The 20023-nt window shown below is 40.7% G+C and overlaps 1 protein-coding gene and 1 long non-coding RNA gene across 5 annotated transcripts; one reads left to right on the top strand and one right to left on the bottom strand.

The window, feature by feature from the left end:
- Positions 1-391: 391 nt before the first annotated feature.
- Positions 392-9435, bottom strand: LOC113841823 (uncharacterized). Of its 2 annotated transcripts, XR_005262131.2 has the most exons (5): positions 9156-9435; positions 8748-8836; positions 1864-1926; positions 1203-1320; positions 392-1021 (listed from the first exon to the last, which is right to left on the bottom strand). It is a non-coding gene; the product is annotated as an uncharacterized lncRNA (long non-coding RNA). The 2 variants fall into 2 exon arrangements; XR_011804631.1 differs by having other exon boundaries at positions 8748-9435.
- A 123-nt stretch (positions 9436-9558) lies between these two features.
- On the top strand, positions 9559-17971 carry LOC139999269 (serine/threonine-protein kinase RIO2-like). 3 transcript variants are annotated; one of them, XM_072026834.1, is made up of 8 exons: positions 9559-9703; positions 10057-10195; positions 11017-11133; positions 12054-12229; positions 13911-14290; positions 15901-16092; positions 16489-16581; positions 17461-17971. In XM_072026834.1, exons 2-5 carry the CDS (start codon positions 10063-10065, stop codon positions 13998-14000), a joined length of 516 nt encoding a protein of 171 aa, XP_071882935.1. In that variant the 5' UTR covers positions 9559-9703; positions 10057-10062; the 3' UTR covers positions 14001-14290; positions 15901-16092; positions 16489-16581; positions 17461-17971. The 3 variants fall into 3 exon arrangements, with proteins under 3 accessions (XP_071882935.1, XP_071882933.1, XP_071882934.1); XM_072026832.1 differs by lacking the exon at positions 9559-9703 and adding an exon at positions 9720-9853; XM_072026833.1 differs by lacking the exons at positions 9559-9703; positions 13911-14290 and adding an exon at positions 9720-9853.
- The last annotated feature ends 2052 nt before the right edge of the window (positions 17972-20023 follow it).

Raw genomic sequence — 20023 nt, 5'->3', positions numbered from 1 at the left:
CATGAATGCCATTGATCCCAGCAGGAAGGCTTGCAGGCTTGACACACTCTGTGCCAAAGCAAGGGCTCTAATTAGTGATCCTTCCAGCTGGACAGTAAAGGCCTTACCCTTCCTTAGGGAATAATAAGACAGGCCATGTCTGAAGTCCCCAAGTAAGCTTTATAGAATAGGGAGCATGCAGAGAACTGCATTAAAGGCACTAAACCAGCCGACACAGGTGACCGAACAGTGAACTGTGCACTTGGCAATGAACAGAAAAATGCCTGCTACACAAGCATCATCTGGTCTTTGGTTCCTCCTGTTTGCCTGAATTACTGTCAGAATTCAAAGGACTGTAATGGATGGCGCAACTATTTAAAAGAAAGCAATAGATTTGTTGCAACAGTGATAGTTTTGAATATCTTCAAACCTTTTCTTCAAAAACAATGCTTGTTGACAATATAACATACCAATTCATAACATCACCATTCTTTGCAGAATAATGATAAAAAACTCATTAGCAGTAACAGGCTTTGAAAAATAGGCAGCATGTGTAATTTCAGCACTTCAAAACTGTTCGCAATAAAGTCACTTTTAATTATATTTCTTTATAAAGAAAAATTATCTAAAGGATTAAAAATAGAAAGTCCTTTCACAGTAAAGATTACTAGCACTAGACTGCAAACACTGTAACCAGAGAAAAGCACTTGTACATATATGCAAAGTGTACATCTAGGTTTCTGTATATAAAAGATCTTATACAACTTCTTTTATTGCATTGCTGCTTCAGAATTCTGACAACCACAATATTCAAAACGAGAGTTTCACTGAAAAAGCAGGATCTACTGAAAACAGTGGCTTATTTAAACATACTTTACATATAAGCGCATGAAATGTATAAAGAAGCATTGACATCTTGAAAGATTACAATGCCAAAAATTGCGTGAAGCTACAGTAGAAAAAAAATCCAAATGGTATATGCATATCCATTGTATACATCAATTATCTATTAACAAATTCCCAACGTAGATAAATTCCTCCTCTGTTCAAAAATAAAAATAAAAAAATCATAAGTTAACACTTTTAAAAATAAACGAGAACGTACAAGTTTACACCCTTCTAATCCAACCACATTTGCTTTTTGAAAGCAAATGCAAATTCTAAAAGTGAAATATTAAAAGTATTTAAAAACGAAAATTTTTCACTTAGAATTATTATCCTACCTTGAGAACTGCAGTTTCTTTAGCCAAGCAAAATGCTTGGTCCTTCTGATGTTTGTTCCATTTTCACATCAAGTGGATATTAATTTTAACTACTAGCTTTCACTGAGAATCTTTCATTCTTGAAGAGAAATAAGAAAATTACTTATTGAAAACAAACAAGTCTCATTTCAAGATAGCAGCTTTTAGCCAATAGTTTTCTGATTTTCTACCTTTTGTTTACTACTGGTTATTCTTACTTGCCTGAAAGACTGCTACATTTCTCTTATCAGCAACATTATTCTATTTTTTCTAAAAATAAGATTGAAAAAAGAGAGGAAGAAAGGCTGTAAACAAAAAGCTGTAGAATACAAAGGCAGTTAAAAGTTGGCTTCACAGCTCCTCAAAATAAATACTGAAGGATTATGATTCTGTAACCACAATCAGGATCTTTTTTACATCAAAGCTAGAGAAAAAGTAATGATATTAGTGCTTTGGACTCTAAATGGAACATACTGTTATTGCTGGGCAATAACTGTCCTTGTGCTGAGTGACAAAAAAAAAAGGGGAAAAGGCGCACTTCCCCTCCCACATTCCCTGTATATCTCTAAAAATAAAGGACAGGTGAATATTCAAGGTGAAAATCAATATAATTTTTAAGATAGCCAGGAAGCCTTTAAATTACCTGAAGCACATTCTGTGCTCATTTAAAGAACATTCTGTATGCAGGCTGTAGTAAGAAAAGTATCTGTAGAATTAAGCAAAAGATCAATGAACAAATTTTCAGTGTACCACAAACACAAAGAATTCATAATGTAATAGTTATAAAACAATTGACTTTATGATTGTTTAATATTATCACAGGCTCATAGAGATGTATATTCAAGGTATTATAAGGTTGCATTAAAGAAGGTCACATTAAAGTGAGGACAATAGCTCTGAATCTCAAAGGATTTGGTCTAAGAATGTATTGGAAAACGAGAGATTCATAATAGTTTTTTCAGCCTGTTTTAGCATGTTTTCTAATACCATGAAGTCTTATGACATATTTAAAGTCAGTTTAAAGCTTATTTTTCTTCATTAAGACAATAAAGTGTGTTTTTCCTACATTCATGCTCTCTATAGCACTTTGGTTTGCACTTCTGGATGCAGCCCAGCTAGTATGCATTTTCTTCTACGTTCACTAATGAGGTGGTACAAAAATAAAAATAAAAATCAGGGAATAAATTAGGAGACTAAAATGCAACCTACAGTGAGATGCAATCTACAGGTGGAAAAACATAAAAATTGAGAAGTATGTCAGCGTAAATTCATAGAATCATAGAATCATAGAATATCCTGAGTTGGAAGGGACCCTTAAGGATCATCAAGTCCAACTCTTGACACCGCACAGGTCTACCCAAAAGTTCAGACCATGTGACTAAGTGCACAGTCCAATCTCTTCTTAAATTCAATCAGGCTCGGTGCAGTGACCACTTCCCTGGGGAGCCTGTTCCAGTGTGCAACCACCCTCTCTGTGAAGAACCCCCTCCTGATGTCAAGCCTAAACTTCCCCTGCCTCAGCTTAACCCCGTTCCCGCGGGTCCTGTTGCTGGTGTTAATGGAGAAAAGGTCTCCTTCCTCTCGACACCCCCTTACTAGGAAGTTGTAGACTGCGATGAGGTCGATTGTTAATTGATTGTTAATTGATTGTTATGCTCTGGTAAAAGACGTATTCAAGTGGAGAGAATATCTGTCCAGGCTTGGAGTCAATCATATGCAGTCAGTAGAACCTGGCTCAAATAACAAAACCAGTTTCTGACACTAGGTCCTTACTACTTCAAAAATGAGCAGCTAGGTTCATTTGATGCTAGACACTGCCCCTCTGGTAGTCTACCCAGGGCCTAGAAGGGACATACCTCCAATCTCTAATGACCTAATAGGTGGGCTGGCAGGAAACTGGCTATCCAGAAAATGACAGGTCCAAGTTTGAGGTTTGATAGGAAGGTTTTGAGAGCTCTCGCTTTGTCACAGCCTGCCAGTTTTCTATGCCCAGGAGAGAGCTCTACTCTTTTTCTTCTCATGGTTTTATTCTCCATCTGAACACATAGAAACTGGCTTCAAAGTCTCAATTCTCCCCACACTGTGATCAAATAAATGAAGTAGTATCGAGGCTCATTCTGATCTCTCCACTCTAATTTATGTACCAGAGCTCTCTAAATGGCATCTGACAGACAAACTCCCTCTGCACCCATGTCTCTGGCTGGACAGCAATTCAAATTCAAATAATAATAATAATAGTAATAATAATAATAATAAAGCTCTCTGTCTTTCCTTCCTTTTTTGAGAACTAAGCAGTTATCACAATGACAAAGAAAAATGACTGCCCTCCTTAAGACATATGCAAACAACAGATGATTGATGATTATAGAATTTGGCTTACAGAACCTTAGTAACCAGTCAGAAGAACTGCCAATGGCATATACATGTATACAATTTTACCACATGGCATCAACTTGTACCCACCTCTGACTGCCACACACCTTAAGTTAGCACCACTCAGTCTGCAGGAAGGGGCTGTTACCTGCCTTTAATGTTAAATGTTTAATGTCTAAAAAACACACTACCGTGTATAGAACTTGTTGGAAGTCTCTCACCAAACATAAGAAACTTAACTAGCTTAGCAAACGAGCCAACCTTTCAGACTTTATGTTTATCCCTACTAATGAGAGCAGTACCACCACGATGAGGCAGAGCTGAGAAGCCTGCATGTGTGGAAAGAAACCTCACTAATGTACTGCACGAGCACTAAGCTTTACATACTGCTCAACATGAGCATTAAAATAATGGTGTGCTTTGCAAGCCCTATAGTTTTTAACAAATAAAAGAATCTGAAAAGCTGAATTAGTAAGTATTTTAGGAAAGACTTAAGTGTTAAATATTCTGTATCACTGAATTAAAGCTGAAAGGTTCCCATGTTATCCACTCTAAAAATATCCACTACCCTGCTTTACAGCCTTTTGGAGGCTGTTTTCAGCTACGATGGGGGAATAGACCCCAGCTAGACCTCACACGTATCAGACAAGCCTCAACTCCAATGCAAACGGAGCTGTCTGACCACCAACTAAGGCTCATGAAGTGACTAAACACTTGACAAGTGCCAAATGCTGATCTAAAATTCCAGATATAAACATGTAGGTAACATAGAGCCACCACTGTGGGCTCTTTATACATACAGCAATTACTTTTTTTTTTTTTTTTTTTTTTTTTTTTACTAATTCACACACCTTAGCAATTACCTAAACTATAAACTTTAACTCTCCCACAATCTATTCCCTTTAGGTTTATTACTAATTTTCATTTGAAACGGAACACCTGAAGCAATAAAACTGCTAAGCATTCATATCTATCTTGAGAACAGTAGTTTCCTAAAACTACTATGAAAGAGCCCACTATATGAACTGCACTGTTCAAACCTTACACTAACCTACAGCTTTTGGGGATTTATAAAACTCCTTGCAGAAGAGAATGTGTGTTGAGGGATTTCTTGAAACAGCAAAAATCCCATGGCTTGCTGTAGCTGAGCAAACCAAGCTACCAGGGCAACTATGAGAAGTTCCCATGACAGTGTTCCCACATCGCCCAATTGAGGGATTCAGAAAAATATTGTTACCAGTAGCTGGCTTCAAGGACAAGGTCTATGTGACTGCTAATCACAAGGGGGTTGTTTTCTTGCAGGTGGGGTTGTTTTCTTGCAGTTGTTTGTCTGAGTGCTTTTGACCAATAATCTTGTGTGAAACACTGTCCACCCCTGTTAAGTTCTCTATAAAAGTTAGGCTATTCGGGCAATAAAATGGAGCATGATCTGACTCTACTGTGTGTCTGTCGTGCTTTCGGCCGTGCTTCCTGCAACATATGGCGCCCGAACAGGCTGAGACCTGAACAGGACCTGAACAGACATCGCACCGGAGCAGGACATCGCAGCACCGGAGCAGACATCGCAGCCGAGCACGGACATCGCAGCGGCGCCGGGGCAAACATCGCAGCGCAGCGGGACACCAGCGGCGCCGGCACATCCGAACGCAGGTAGACCAGGAGACCAGCGGCGCCGGGACCGGCGGCGCCGGGACCAGCGGCGCCGCGATCTCGCCGCGCCGTCGGGACTTCGGAGCGCCCATCCGACCGGCGCTTCAGCAGACCGGACACCGGCCCGGAAACACGGTACACAGGCCTCACGGTGAGACGCGGTACTCCCGCTGAGAGACGCGGAAAACGGTGGGACACGGGGTTTTGCGGCGGGACGTGGAATTGCGGAGGGCCGCGGGAAACGGAGTTGCGGCGGGACGTGGAGTTGCGGAGGGCCGCGGGAAATTGACGTGATCGCGGTGTGATGCGGGACATCCGAGATCGAGTTGCTACGGGAGACCAGAGACATCAGTGGACAACGGCAGCCGACCCTCACCGTGTGGCGAGTCGGCACAGAGCAGAGGGGCGGACATCAGGACCCTGCAGCCTGTCTGACGTAACCATGGAGGCAGCGGCGGCTGTGCTGCTTCTCTTTGGCATTCTTTTTATAAGAGGTTTATCTTGCAATGCAAAAAAGACTATTCGTACCCAGATCGGTGTTATAACTATGTTTCTGGATAACATTCCGTGGGGTTGCCTCATTCTACGGACTATTAAGAACGATTTAGCTCTATTGCAGGGCAGGAGTGCAGAGACGCAGATTACACTGCCAAATGACCACCGGCAGGCTCGTTCACAAACAGCTTCTAGGATTGCAGCTGGCACTGCCTGCAGCCGTATAGCAGACGTTACACTCTCTTTCCTAACTAGTAATCATGTGTCTTATCCATTTGTGGTGAATGGCCAGTGGCAAAAAGAAAAGGGGGAGAGTAAGGGGCGACAAAGACAGAAACGGTACCAGGAGGATGCCACTGACACTACTAGCACGGGTAATAGGAGTAGTATAAGTGACATAGGTGCAGGGCGGCGGCAGGCACTGCCGCGCTGTGGGGCATTCTGCCTGCTGCTCGCCCTCACCTGCTTGTGCACTGCTGCCGACAGTGCTAGAGCAAAATGTGAAGACTGCTCAGACGGCAGTGATGAGAGTGCTTGTGTGAAGAAGACGTGTGCTGAATCTGACTTTGTGTGCAACAGTGGTCAGTGTGTGCCAAACAGATGGCAGTGTGATGGGGATCCGGACTGTGAAAATGGGTCTGATGAGATTGCTGATCTGTGTTATATGAGAACATGCCAGGTAAATGAAATCAGCTGTGGTCCTCAGTCAACCCAGTGTATCCTGGTGTCCTGGAAATGTGATGGTGAAAAAGACTGTAACAGAGATCCTGATTGCAAGGATGGAAGTGATGAAATTAACTGCCCTTCTCAGACCTGCAGGCCAGACCAGTTCAGATGTGAAGATGGGAACTGTGTCCACGGAAGAAGGCAGTGCAGTGGTGTGAGAGACTGTCTGGATGGCACTGATGAAGCAAACTGTAACGATGTTATTCAGTGCTCAGGACCTGGCAAATTCAAGTGCAGAAGTGGAGAATGCATAGATATCAATAAAGTGTGTAACCAGCAGAGAGACTGCAAGGACTGGGGTGATGAGCCCCTGAAGGAATGCAACATACATGAATGTGACTGTCCAGCTGGGTTTGAGTTTGTAGACAAGAGAAACTGTGGAGATATTGATGAATGTCAAAACCCTGGTATCTGTAGTCAAATCTGTATCAACCTGAAAGGTGGCTACAAATGTGAACGTAGCCGTGGCTATCAGGTGAATCCTGCTACAGGAACCGGGAAAGGGCCATACTGGTACAAAAACACAAATAACACCTGTGATTACAATGACGCTGCTAAGCAGGGTTTAGGGGTTTGTAGCATGGAGACAAGGGGTAACAACTACAGTGTTTGGAACAATTGTACAGCTTTGGCCTTACCTCCTGATGTGCTTCTGATTTGTGGGGATGGGGCCTGGCAAGGTATCCCTGCAAATGCTATCAGATGTCCATGTTACTTAGATAAACTCATTGTATTTGCTCCTAGCTTGTTACAGTTGCGTGAGATCACCAGACATAAATGGGCATTGCTTGCATCGGATTGCAATGATAATGTTGAATTGTGTGGGGTTACAGCTAGAGCGGCATTAGCAATTTCAGTGCCTGGAGTGGCATCTGCGGCCGCACGTAACAACTTAGAAAAATTGGAATGCTGGGCCGAGAGGCAAGCCTATGCCACGACAGAGATACTTGAGGAGATGTTACCAGATCAAAATAGTCTGCGACATCTGCTTTTACAGGGTCAAGCTGCTATTGACATCTTGCTTTTGGCTCAAAGGAATGGGTGTGAGGACTTTAAGGGAATGTACTGTTTAAACCTTTCTGATCATAATGAGCCAATTCACAAATCCATTACTTTCCTGAAAGAGCATATGAGAAAGATTCAGTATGGTATCAATCCTTTCAATCAATGGTTCACTGACTTGTTTGAAACAAGGTGTAGATGGTTGCTGGGTTTAGTCACAAGGGGATTAAGGATTTGGTTTATGGTGGTGGTAATCATCGTTGTGTGTTGTAAGTACAGCTATAAAGTCACTTGTAAAACTGCTGTGTCGGGCTTGGTTTGCTCAAAAGAAGAAGGGGGAATTGTTGAGGGATTTCTTGAAACAGCAAAAATCCCATGGCTTGCTGTAGCTGAGCAAACCAAGCTACCAGGGCAACTATGAGAAGTTCCCATGACAGTGTTCCCACATCGCCCAATTGAGGGATTCAGAAAAATATTGTTACCAGTAGCTGGCTTCAAGGACAAGGTCTATGTGACTGCTAATCACAAGGGGGTTGTTTTCTTGCAGGTGGGGTTGTTTTCTTGCAGTTGTTTGTCTGAGTGCTTTTGACCAATAATCTTGTGTGAAACACTGTCCACCCGTTAAGTTCTCTATAAAAGTTAGGCTATTCGGGCAATAAAATGGAGCATGATCTGACTCTACTGTGTGTCTGTCGTGCTTTCGGCCGTGCTTCCTGCAACAAATGTGCAGCATTTGTACACTTGGCATGGATTCTGCTATTCATTAGAAAAACTTTATAAACACTGAGTTTTTTCTGACACCACAATGATCATTCATGTACATACACATACACATGCATGCATATAAAATGGGTGAAACCTATAATGCTTAAAAATACAAAAAATTGAATGTACTTATGTGTATTCTTCATGATGTCAGCCAGGTCCTTAGAAGTATACTGACCAGTCAAAAATAACAGTATTTTTTACAGTGCTTATTAACAGTTACATCAGTACAGACTTCTAGAGAAGTTTCATGGTTAAACTTCTGACTTTAAGATCACATTTTGTTTTTTGCTTTTTTGTTTGTTTGAACTGTTCGTCTGTTCATGCTGAAATTTAAGATCTGATTTCACAAATTCAACTTTCCAGATGCCTTAAGAGCCAAGAATTAAATTCTGGATAGCCTTACTGTCCACTATATTATGCATATATTGAAACAGCCAGCCTCTTAATTAGCTGATTATACAGGGAGTTAACATCCCCTTTTTTTGCATGGAGTTACCTCATTTGGATACTCACGTTGCAGTCACATATTCCTCATGTTTCTAGCAGAAATACTTTATAGACTAGTCCATATAGGCAGCTTATAAGAAGGACTACACGAGGACCTACATGAGAAACCAGAAAATAATTTCTCTGCCATGCCATCTTGCAGGACGGAGGGGGAAGGAACCACCACCAAAAAACACTTCAGTTTCATCTCTAAAACACTGCCGCCCCCCAGAGGCAGCGTTTCGCGAGCTGCAGCTCTGTCAGCTAAAATTTGCAAAATTCGAGCAAAATTTGAGCGCCTGAGAAACATTGCTGGGCGTTTTCGCGTTAACCGGTGCAGACAGAGGTAACCGTGATAACATATAATGGAAAACCAGCCTCCGTGAGCAACATCACACCGCAGGTTAGACATGATTTGTTCCCAGGTATTGCTACCTAACCACACACGGATGGGATGGCTGCAGCTGTATTTCTGCCTCTTTGGGCCCCGGTATTAGTTATGGCAATAACGGGGTGTCACGGCGAAGAAACGTGTCCGCCCCGGGACTCGAACCCGCAACCCCCGGGTCTGGAACCGCCCCGCCCCGCCCCACTGCCCTCTGCGTGCGCACCGAGCGGGGCTGCCAGGCGCATGCGCACTGGGAGCCTCCACCCCCCCCCCCCACCCTCATGGCCGAGGGTGGTGGCCGCGCATGCGCAGTTGCAGCCGGGGCAGCGCTCTGGGTGTCTGGTGCCGTGGGTGGTGTTCCCACTGGATCGGTCTGGGCAGATACACATGCAACCCCATTAACTCTTTTAGAGTAGAGCGAGGGGTTAAGCCATCACCTTAAGGCTTATTCTGTCTCGATTCGTAGAGGCTTGTTTTGTCTCTATTTTGAGTTGTAAGTGACTTTGCTACCGGCTCGGTATGCGAAGATACATCGGAGGACACGCGTCTCTATGTAGCTGCCAGGACCCAAAACAGGCTCCGCCGGTAGGGCGAGGTAGGGGAGAGGGGGGCGTGCGCATGCGCGGTGCGTCCGCGTGAGGCCGGCCAGGCCTGTGAGGGGGGTGCGGGCGCGGCCGCCATGGGGAAGCTGAACATGGCCGTGCTGCGGTACCTCAGCGGGCAGCACTTCAGGGTGCTCACCGCGGTGAGACGGGACGGGACGGGACGGGGACAGGGGAATGGAAGGGAAGGGAAGGGAAGGGAAGGGAAGGGAAGGGAAGGGAAGGGAACGAAGGGAAGGGAAGGGAAGGGAAGGGAAGGGAAGGGAAGGGAAGGCGCAGCTCCCCCCCTCCCCTCCCGTCCCCTCCCCGCTGATGCCGCCGACCGTTCCCTCTCGCCCCCCGGCAGGTGGAGATGGGCATGAAGAACCACGAGATCGTGCCTGGCAGCCTGGTGGCGCCCATCGCCAGCCTGAAGCACGGCGGCTGCAACAAGGTGCTGCGGGAGCTGGCCAAGCACAAGCTCCTGGCCTACGAGCGGACCAAAAGTGAGTGTGGGGCCTGCGCTGGGAGCCTCCTCCCGGCCCTCCCGGTTCTTCAGCGCCACAGAAGTGCGGTAGCTTGGTCATTCGGGTATCCGGGGCGTTTGTGAGCCCCGTCTCGCCTTGGGGCTAGCTGGGGAATGTGAACTCCTTCAGCAACAAATGGTGTTGGTGATTTCTGAAATTCATGGATTCGTTCGTCCAAATTCGTGGATAAAATAAATAATTGTTAGCTAAGGTAGTATTTAAGTTCACATAGGGATCAGCCCAAATGTGTTACAGTCTTACAGCAGACAAACTGGAGCGGACTGCAAAAGCCTTATACCTTCAGCCAGTCAGGAACGATCACTAAAGTAGTATTTATTCTGTCCCATTCTGTTAGTAGCGTTGGATTTCCTTTAGTCTTGCACTTGCATCTGGCTTTGCAAGCACAATGTGGGAGTCTTCATGAAATTCATCTCCTTTTTGTCTCCATTTTTCAGACCATTAAGGTTTGGTTTAGGTCTTTGAAACAATCCTGAATCCTTGCCGTGTCTCCTAAGTAATCATCTTTCAAAGCAATCCTATGCAATTTGAACCATTGTCACTGCCTGCGTTACCAAGGGGCTAACAAAATGTCTGCTTTTTATCCAGTTAGTTTTCAAAAGGCTTGCACGAATTTAAACTTACTGTCAAGTTGGGTTGATACTAGCCAACAGTGAAAATACTATTTGAGTGTTGTGTACCATAAGCAGGAAAAAAAAAAAGAGAGACCAAAATGAAACTTCTTTTAAAAGAAACACATGCATAATATGGAATGAAATGTTGTGTAATTTATTTTTTCCTAGCTGTCCAGGGCTATCGGTTAACTAATGCAGGATATGATTACCTTGCCTTGAGAACTCTGTCTTCCCGGCAAGTCATCAGTTCTGTTGGAAACCAGATGGGTGTTGGCAAAGAATCAGGTAATTTAAAAAAGTGTTTTCAGTATATAATTTTTTTTTTTTAGAAGAAATGGGTCTGTATTTTTGTTAATTTGTTGGAAACTTGGTGAATTTACCTTTGGATAGTCATATCAGTTAATCTGTCAAACACCAAAATTTATGGTCACTTCAAGTTCTGTGTGAGTCTTGACTACATCTGATTTTTTTCACAAGTGTTGTTCCACTTTGACCATTTTGTACAATTCTTGGATGGTTCCTTAAAAGGTATTTTGCAAACAGGTGACAGTTGTCTTGTGACTTGCAAAGAATTTTGAAGCCTTCTGTCAAAAAGATTAACATCAAATGTTTCATCCCACCTAAAAAAAAAAAAAAGTAATATACAGTCCAAACTATTGGAGTGCTATCTTGGTTTCTCATGCTCATATGTTGATTGTAATTTGGCACAGCATGTCTTTTGTCATTAAAAAATGACGAAAAAAAAAAAAGAGGATTATTGGGGACAAATGGTAAAAATGAAACATAGCCAATTGCTAACACTGTTTTAAAGTAAGAGGTACCTTGAGTTTTCTGTCCAGTCAGGAGAAGTCTTTTCTAGTGTGCCATTAAGTTACTTCTTATCCCCTAGTCTGAAATATGTTTCAGATCAGATGGATGGTTCAACCAGATGATCTTGGAGGTCTTTTCCAACCGTAATGATTCTATGATATTCTACTAGTGGAGCAGCATAATCTCTTCACCAATGACTTCTTCTTGTTCAGATTTGTAATACATAATATACAAATTTGGTTGTCTTTTCTGTTAAAAGAAGTGTAGTAGACTTTGCTATTCCAGAAATAGCAGTTACAAGAAGTCAAGTAACCGATTTCTCACTGCACTGTTGCATTATATACCTGTCAGATACCATTTATTTCTCAGATCTGTGCTGCTGTTTTTTCTCCTAGATATTTATATTGTTGCAAATGAAGACGAGCAGCAGTTTGCAATGAAATTGCACAGGCTTGGAAGAACTTCCTTTCGCAGCCTGAAAAATAAGCGTGACTACCATAAGCACAGGCACAAAATGTCATGGCTGTATTTATCCCGGCTAGCAGCAATGAAAGAGTTTGCCTACATGAAGGTAGGTGGTTGTTTGCACCATATTAACAACGATGTAATAGTCTGGAATGTACTTCTCAGATTATCTTCTCATCACTTCATATTTGCAGTATATGTTAGGATGTATGCTTTTTATTTGTTTTTTTTTAGTGGACTTAAAGTATACATTTCAGAGAATGACAGTGCTGATGCATTTTGTATACTTTCAAGTGACAAAATCAAACTTTGCCATGGAAGTCGTATGGAACTGAAGCAATTTCCATAAAATTTCAGGTGAAGCTGTCCAGTCATCTGAGTCTTAATAAAGGCAGTGAATAAACTATTGCCATTTCACTTAACCTTGTCTTAGGAAAGACTATATGCTAGGGAAAATTCGTGAAGTATCTACTAGTATTTTAGTCTTGTCAATTTGGATCACTTCCACAAACATAATTACAGAGTATTTGTTAGGTCTGTAAGCGATGAGTTTCAAACTGGGAGGAGAGCACACTGAGAGCAGCCCTGCAGAGAAGGACTTGGATGTTCTGGTGGATGAAAAGCTTGACATAAGCCAGAAGTATTTGTTTGCATACCTGAAGGCCAGCAGCCTCCTGAGCTGCATCAACAGAGGAGTGGCCAGCAGGTGGAGAGAGGTGAATGTCTCCCTCTGCTCTGCCCTTGTGAGGCCCCACTTGGAGTGCTGCATCCAGGTTTGGGGCCCCCAGCACAAGAAGTATGTGGAGCTGTTAGAGTGGGCCCAGAGGAGGACCACAAAAGGTGATCAGAGGGGTGAAGCACCTCTCCTGTGAAGAAAAGCTGAGAGTCAGGGTTATTTAGCTTGGAGAAGAGAAGGCTTAAGGGAATGCTAATAGCAGCCTGCAGTACTTAAGGGGGCCTACTGGTAAGCTAGGGAGGGACTCTTTCAGGGAGTGTTGTGATAGGACAAGGAGTAACAGTTTTAAATTAAAATAATGGTAGATTGAGATTAGATACTAGGAGGAAATTCTGTGCTCAAGATGGTGAGGCACTGGCATAGGTTGCCCAGAGAAGCTGTGGATGCCCCATCCCTGGAGGTGTTCAAGGCCAGGATGGATGGGGCTTTCAGCAGCCTGGTCTAGTGGAGGTGTCCCTGCCCATGGCAGAAGGGGTGGAACCAGGTGGTCTTTAAGGTTCCTTCCAACCTGAGCCATTCTGTGAATCAAGTGAATGATTTGGTAAATATGGTTAGAGCAAGCTAACAGAGCTACAAAATACTATGGCCTACCTTTAGTTAATCTTTAATGTAGTGTAATACTGGATATTAATATTTAAGAAGAAACTTTTGCCTTACTGAGACTGAGTGTGGATTACCTGACCAGGCCAAACTGTATTTACAAGAACTGTTGAACCTTTTTCTAACACCCTATTCCCAATTATCTGCTGGTGGTTTCTTAAGCTAACAGACCAGATACGATTCTGCTGTTTTTCTATCCCGTTGTGTTTTCCTGCCACCTGCAGGATAACTAAACTCTGGAAAATACAGAAGCATAGTTAGTAGTGAAAGTTCAGATTGCTCTTCCTCCTTAAGCACATGATTTGACTTTTACAGTTAGCAGTTGAATAATGTGTAGGATGCTGCTTCCGCAATGGTGCTTAACTGCTTATCTTATAGTTGTAGTTTGTCAGGTATGTAATGTTTTCTTAATGGTTATCTTTTATTTTTTCAATATGTTGTCTCTTTCCAGGCTTTGTATGACAGAGGATTTCCTGTTCCAAAACCTGTAGACTACAACAGGCATGCAGTTATTATGGAACTCCTTGATGGCTACCCTTAATAAGTTTGGAAGCTTGAAGTCTGTTTTACAGAAACCCTAGCAACGATAGGTTCAGTAAGACAGCAGGGATGACGTTTTTCCTTATCGTGTGAGTCAGTTCTGATCATGCTGAATAAAGCATGAATAAAGTCAGGCCCAGAACGGCTAGGGTTCTGCTTCATTATATTTGGAGAAATTGGTGAGAGAAGGAAAACTAAAAACATACTCTCTTTGTCCAAAAAGACTGGTGGAAATAGACTTTTTTTTTTTTTTAAGTACGGAATACATCAGAGGAGCAATGTGATACAGAGGTTAGTGCTACAACCATTTTCTACACAGAAATTTTATGTTCTATATGTTATCTATTCAATGATATTCAATATTGATATATTCAGTATATCAAATATTCAGTATTGAGTTGTGTATCCTCCACGTTCTGAGCTCCAGTTCATGATCCATGTTGTGGTAAAGATTCAGGTAGGATTACAACTTGTACAGTTGCCATTGTAGAACTTCTGTGTTGATTTTTTTTGGGGGTGTTTGTTTTTTGTTTGTTTTATTTTTTATTTTATGTATTTGTGTGCATTGAACGCTGTTTTTTGCTCAAGGAAGATTACTTTTCTTCAGTTTTTCAACATCCAGAAACATGAAAAAATGTTGAATTTTGTATGTGAATGAATGGCTTGTTTTGTTTCCATAGCAGAATGCAAAATAGCTATTTGATACTCTGTATAATGTACAGTAACAAAGGTTCAGTGTAATTAATCCCAAAGTATACAGTTGAAGAGTTACATTGAAGAAGTGCCTTTGAAGACTTTATTCTATCCCGTTTCCCCGCCTTTGTTAAATAGTTCCACATCTGTCCTGTAGACAGAAAGCTTTAAAGTTACATGTGGGCATTGCAGGTGAGGCTTACCATGCTATCCCAGTTCTGCAATTTTAACTAAGCATTTCCTGAAGGAGATGCTGTACTAGATGAGAAATTATTTCAGGTGATCAGCATCTCAGAAGATACCAGTTTAGATGACTTCCAAATTCAAAGAACAAATGATATATTTTATGATACAGACCTCTGGCTATAAGAAATGTCACCAATTAATTTTGCTGTTAATATGAAAATATTCAACAGCAGCCTATTACAGAGCTGCTTGAATTCCATTGTGTTTTGTTTGTATGTGCAACTGATATGTTCTCATAACACTACAGTGTTGCATTCAGGCCAAAATATATCACAAATTAGCTGTAAATGACGGCTTCTTGACAGCTCCTGGTATAATAAGACAGCTGCCTATTTATTCTGCTTGTAAAAATAAGGTGATGTCTATTCTGCGCACTTTTGGGGCAAAACATATACTTTGCTTTTATTCTGGAGTTTATGCTGGAGTATATTCTGGAGTGCTTTAAGCTTTTTTTTTTTTTTTTTTTGGCTTTGCCTTATCCCCAGCTTAGTCTTGAAAACACTTTTTTGTGAGACATTTGAATGGCATTTGAATACAAGAAGACCTAAGTTACCTAAAACAATCCAGACATAAAAATTCGCTGATCCATTGTTTAAATTAGGCAGCATAACCATCGTGTTTGATAGGAGTACAAGAGACAAAGGGCTTTAGTTAAAACGAGGGATTTAACCTGGAGATAGGAGAAGCTTTCTCCCCATGAGGGCAGTGTGGTGGAGATTGCACAGTATGTTTCCATCCCTGGAAACTTTCAAGCCCGCATTGGTAGAGCTCTGATTAGTCTCATCTAATCTCAGAATTGACATAGCTATGAGCAGAGTATTGGACTAGTAACCTCTGGAGATCCCTTACGACTCAAATTGTGACCCTGTCATTCTCTCAGATGTAACTCATATGCCTTGTCTATATTTTTAAATTAATTCCTTCAGGGTTCAGGATATTTTCTTTTTTATTTAACTTTCCAGATGCCAAGTACACCACATCGAAGACCCTGCTGCTGTCTACAGTGAATTAATGGATCTAATTGTAAAACTTGGCAATCATGGTTTGATTCATGGGGATTTCAGTGAAGTTAATCTCATACTGGATAATGATGATCATGTCACTATGATTGATTTCCCTCAGATGATATCAACATCACATCCAAATGCTGAATGGTACGTACAAATGATGTATGCAAAATAAACCAGTTAAGTGCTGATAACAACAAATAGTCAACCATGATTTGTTTTCATAAGCCTGCTTCAAATTCTTTTTCTACTGTTTTCACCATACATTACAAATGCAATTTGTTTCATGAATGAGTAGAAATCTCCTTAGGATAAATGTGTAATTAATTGCTTCTCAGTTAATATTATTTCTTTCAATTAAGAAATGAATAGAAATAATCTGCATTTATGTATGTATACCTACACGTGTACTTTCTCACTTCGAGTCACTGATGGTTATTAATATTCAAATAAAAGGCAAGAAAGTAGAGTAAAAGTTTGTCATACCAGTAGACTTTATTTCCTTGATTATTGCATTTTTACAATTCTGTATTTTTTAAACAGGTATTTTGACAGGGATGTTAACTGCATTAAGGAGTTTTTTAAGAAATGCTTCAACTATGAGAGTGAGCTCTTCCCATCATTCCAAGATATCAGGTAAAAAATGCCAGCTGACTCGTAATTCCCCCATGTTATGGTAGTTACGTTGGTTTTCTGAGAAAAATGGATGCCTCTGAGAGATGATTTTAGAAGTGAACAGGGGGAAAAAGAGCCAATTTGAAATATTTTTGTCATTCTTACAGTAAAAAGGATCCATACTTTCTTCACTGGCAGTTACTAAAAGTGGTTTCCAAAAACTGAAGCACATCTTAAAATCTGCTGTCTCCTTTGTCTTACCTCTTGCAGCTAGGGGAAGGAGATACATCCAAATGCCGTAAATGTTACGGTGACGCAGAATTAGTTTCTCTGACTCTTAAAACCATATTTAACAGTCCTGGGGGATCAAGTATTAACTTAGTTTTTAATTTTAAATTTAATTTTCAAAATGCTAGTACATGTGGTGACCGCCTCTTCAAATATTATCTTCAAAATTTTCCTACTGTAGCTTGTCCCTTTTGAAAAGCAAACAATTTTCTCACATATTTTAAGAGCAAAGCTGATTCAGTTAAAAGGGTTTTATATCACTCTGAGCCCTTTCTCAAAGGGGAATTGTCTGTGTGTGTGTCAACATGTCCTTCATCGTTCTGTTTGCACAAGCATAATTTAAGTATTATATTTGTTAAAATCAAATTGCTTGCTTTCAGTAAGTGCTGATTATGAAGATGGAATCATCTTGTATGAAAGTCTGGTTCTGTCAGGCTACATTCTGCTAACTACCCAAAGCCCTGCACTGTAATATGTTACCTATGTTCCAATGGAGTATACTCTTTTTGTTAATAGCATGGTAATTATAGTCTAACTGGATAGTATTTTTAATCCAAAATACAGCATAATGATTTGATATATTAAAAGAAAGCTCACTTCTATTTCTTTCAGGAGAGAGAGTTCTCTTGACATAGAGATTGCTGCCAGTGGTTATACAAAGGAAATGCAGGAAGATGATGAGCTGCTTTTCCCAGAGTGCTCTGATGAGGATGATCATACAACAGAGGAGAGGGAATTTGTAGAAGATGCTGAAAGTAACGCCAACTTCCTCAGCCAAGATAAAGAAAACAATGCAGACTTCATATATGAAGTGGTTTCTGAAAGCAGAACCTCTGAAGACTTGTTATCACAGTGAAGATGCTGAAGCCACAGAAAGTAGTGAAAATTCACAAGGACTGAGTATGTCAGAGTTGAGTTCAGCCTTAGAAAAGGTTGAAGGGCAGTCTGTGCTTTCGAAGTCCAGTGAAGATGCAGAGAGTTGTGCACTTGGTTTTTCTGAGCACAAAAGAATACCTGACAATGCTGCTGAAAATCAGACAGAGGGCAGCAGTGGTAAGGACAACGATGAATGCCCTGATCTGGTTGACTTGTCAACTTTAAATAAGGAATTGAGACCTTACAGGTAAATACTTATATTTACTGTCTAGTGGTGTGGTGAAATTTTCTTCTTTTTTCTTTATTTCTAGTAATAATGTGAGTAAAAGTTTTTTTTTATATTAAAACGCTGCTGCTGCTAAGTAGCTTTGACAAGTGAGTTTATAATTAGAGTGCTCTTTCTCAGCCTCTGCCCCTCATTCGGCTGAAATTAGCAAGAACAAGCTCTTTGGAATATATTATTCAAATATATTTTACTGAACGTCATACCATGTGGCTTTTAATGCCTTTACTGACACACTTGGAAATTCCTTCTTACCTTTAAGCTAACCCCTTCTTTTATATAAAATTCAAACTATTAGTTTGCAAGCTCCCCATGTACCTGAATGCATATATAAAGTTCATATACCCTGTTTTCTTTTTGAATTTTTCCTTTTTCATGAAATTCTACGCCTAGGCAATGTACAGAATCTGAATTAATCTTTTTAGTGTTCTGAAGCTTCTTTTTCTTACACTACTTTGTGTAGTATGTATGTGGCTATTGCACTATAATCCTTCCTGTCATAAAATGTGTTTTTTGAACTAGTGTTAATATTTCAAATGTAAATGTTCTTTCTGTAGTACTCAAATGTTCTGCTAGCACTTTTGATTGTATATCAAAAAAATGACTGAAACATGATGCTCACTGAATGGAATAAAACATTAATTTACATATTTTAGAAATTAGGACAGTATGGTTCATATTGCGGAGCACAGAACAAGAACTAAAAGTACGTCAGCCAGCAGTGTTGGGAGCTGTTCAACCATTCCACCGGTAATTATTACTGCTACTGTCTAGTTTACTCTGATACCATCTTAGGACGTAGCTGTTGAAGATATTTTTACAAATACGTAGTTAGCAGTAACTGTCTTTAAGTGATTACTACTATGTACATCTTTGGTTTGTAGTTCCATGTTCACAGAAAATAGGTCTGATGCTTTCTACATGTTTACAAGTGAATTATATCCAGTGCTGTACTTCATGTGTTGTTCTTTGCTCTTTCACAAAAGCTCTACTCCGGCATTAGCAACTTTAATTTCATTTCTGTTGCTAGAAATCAATTCTGTTGCCCATAATTAATGTTTTTGTATTTTAAATTTGCATGCGTGAGTAAAGATTTAACTTGGCCTTTTTTCATCTGTCTTTTTAACACATCTCTTACCACATTTCTGAAACATAGATATGAATTCATTGTAGTCATGGTGTCTTTGGCAATATGAATTTGACTTTCAGCATTACATAAATCAATACTTTGTGGCAGAATTTTACATCTTTCTTCATCCCTACTCAGTATACTATCCAGTATGGCTACCTCTATCACATTTTAAAGAGTGTGTCTAAATTTTAAATGGAAGAAAGGCCAGTTTTATGCATAAATAAATGTGTTAGGGAACAGCATGTTTGCAAGTTGTGTAAGACTTTTACAGGACTTCGTGTGAAGGAAAGAGAGACTTTTGTTAGTCATCCCTGTTCTTACTGTAGGACATGGCCTTGTGCCTTATTAAGGAGAAAAAGAATTAGCCTTGAATTATGAAATGAAGTAAAGAAGAGCTAGGATAAATGCTAGGATAAATGCTAGGAATCGCCTGGCTTCTGATCCATGCGATACATATTTTTTCCCTTTCAGTTTGCTAACCTAAATGTGTAGGATTTCTTTTGGAATCGCCTATAGATCCCTATTTGAAATTATATTTCTGTACACCAGTAGGTGGTAGCAGTGGTCACTCACTGTAGAAACCTTCCTGATTGTTTAGCGAACACATGTTTTTTCTGTAGGCAGACACATCGAACTTGTTAAAATATTCAAATGGCATTTAAGTACCTAATATTCTGTTCTAAAAGAAAGATAAAAGCAGAAGCAGCTTTCAAGAGATTCAGCCACATAAACATCCTGTGTCAATTTACTTTGTGTAATCTTTCCATTTATATGCTCTTACGCTAAGTAAAATGTTTCTGCCCATTGTTAAATCTTATTTGAACTTTTGAATACTAGAACTAAAGAAAGGATATGCATGATGAGCTATTTGTAACATCAGAACG

Source organism: Anas platyrhynchos, chromosome 22 (assembly GCF_047663525.1).
Source record: "Anas platyrhynchos isolate ZD024472 breed Pekin duck chromosome 22, IASCAAS_PekinDuck_T2T, whole genome shotgun sequence".
Taxonomy (NCBI): domain Eukaryota; kingdom Metazoa; phylum Chordata; class Aves; order Anseriformes; family Anatidae; genus Anas; species Anas platyrhynchos.
This window is presented reverse-complemented; position numbering and strand designations above follow the sequence as displayed.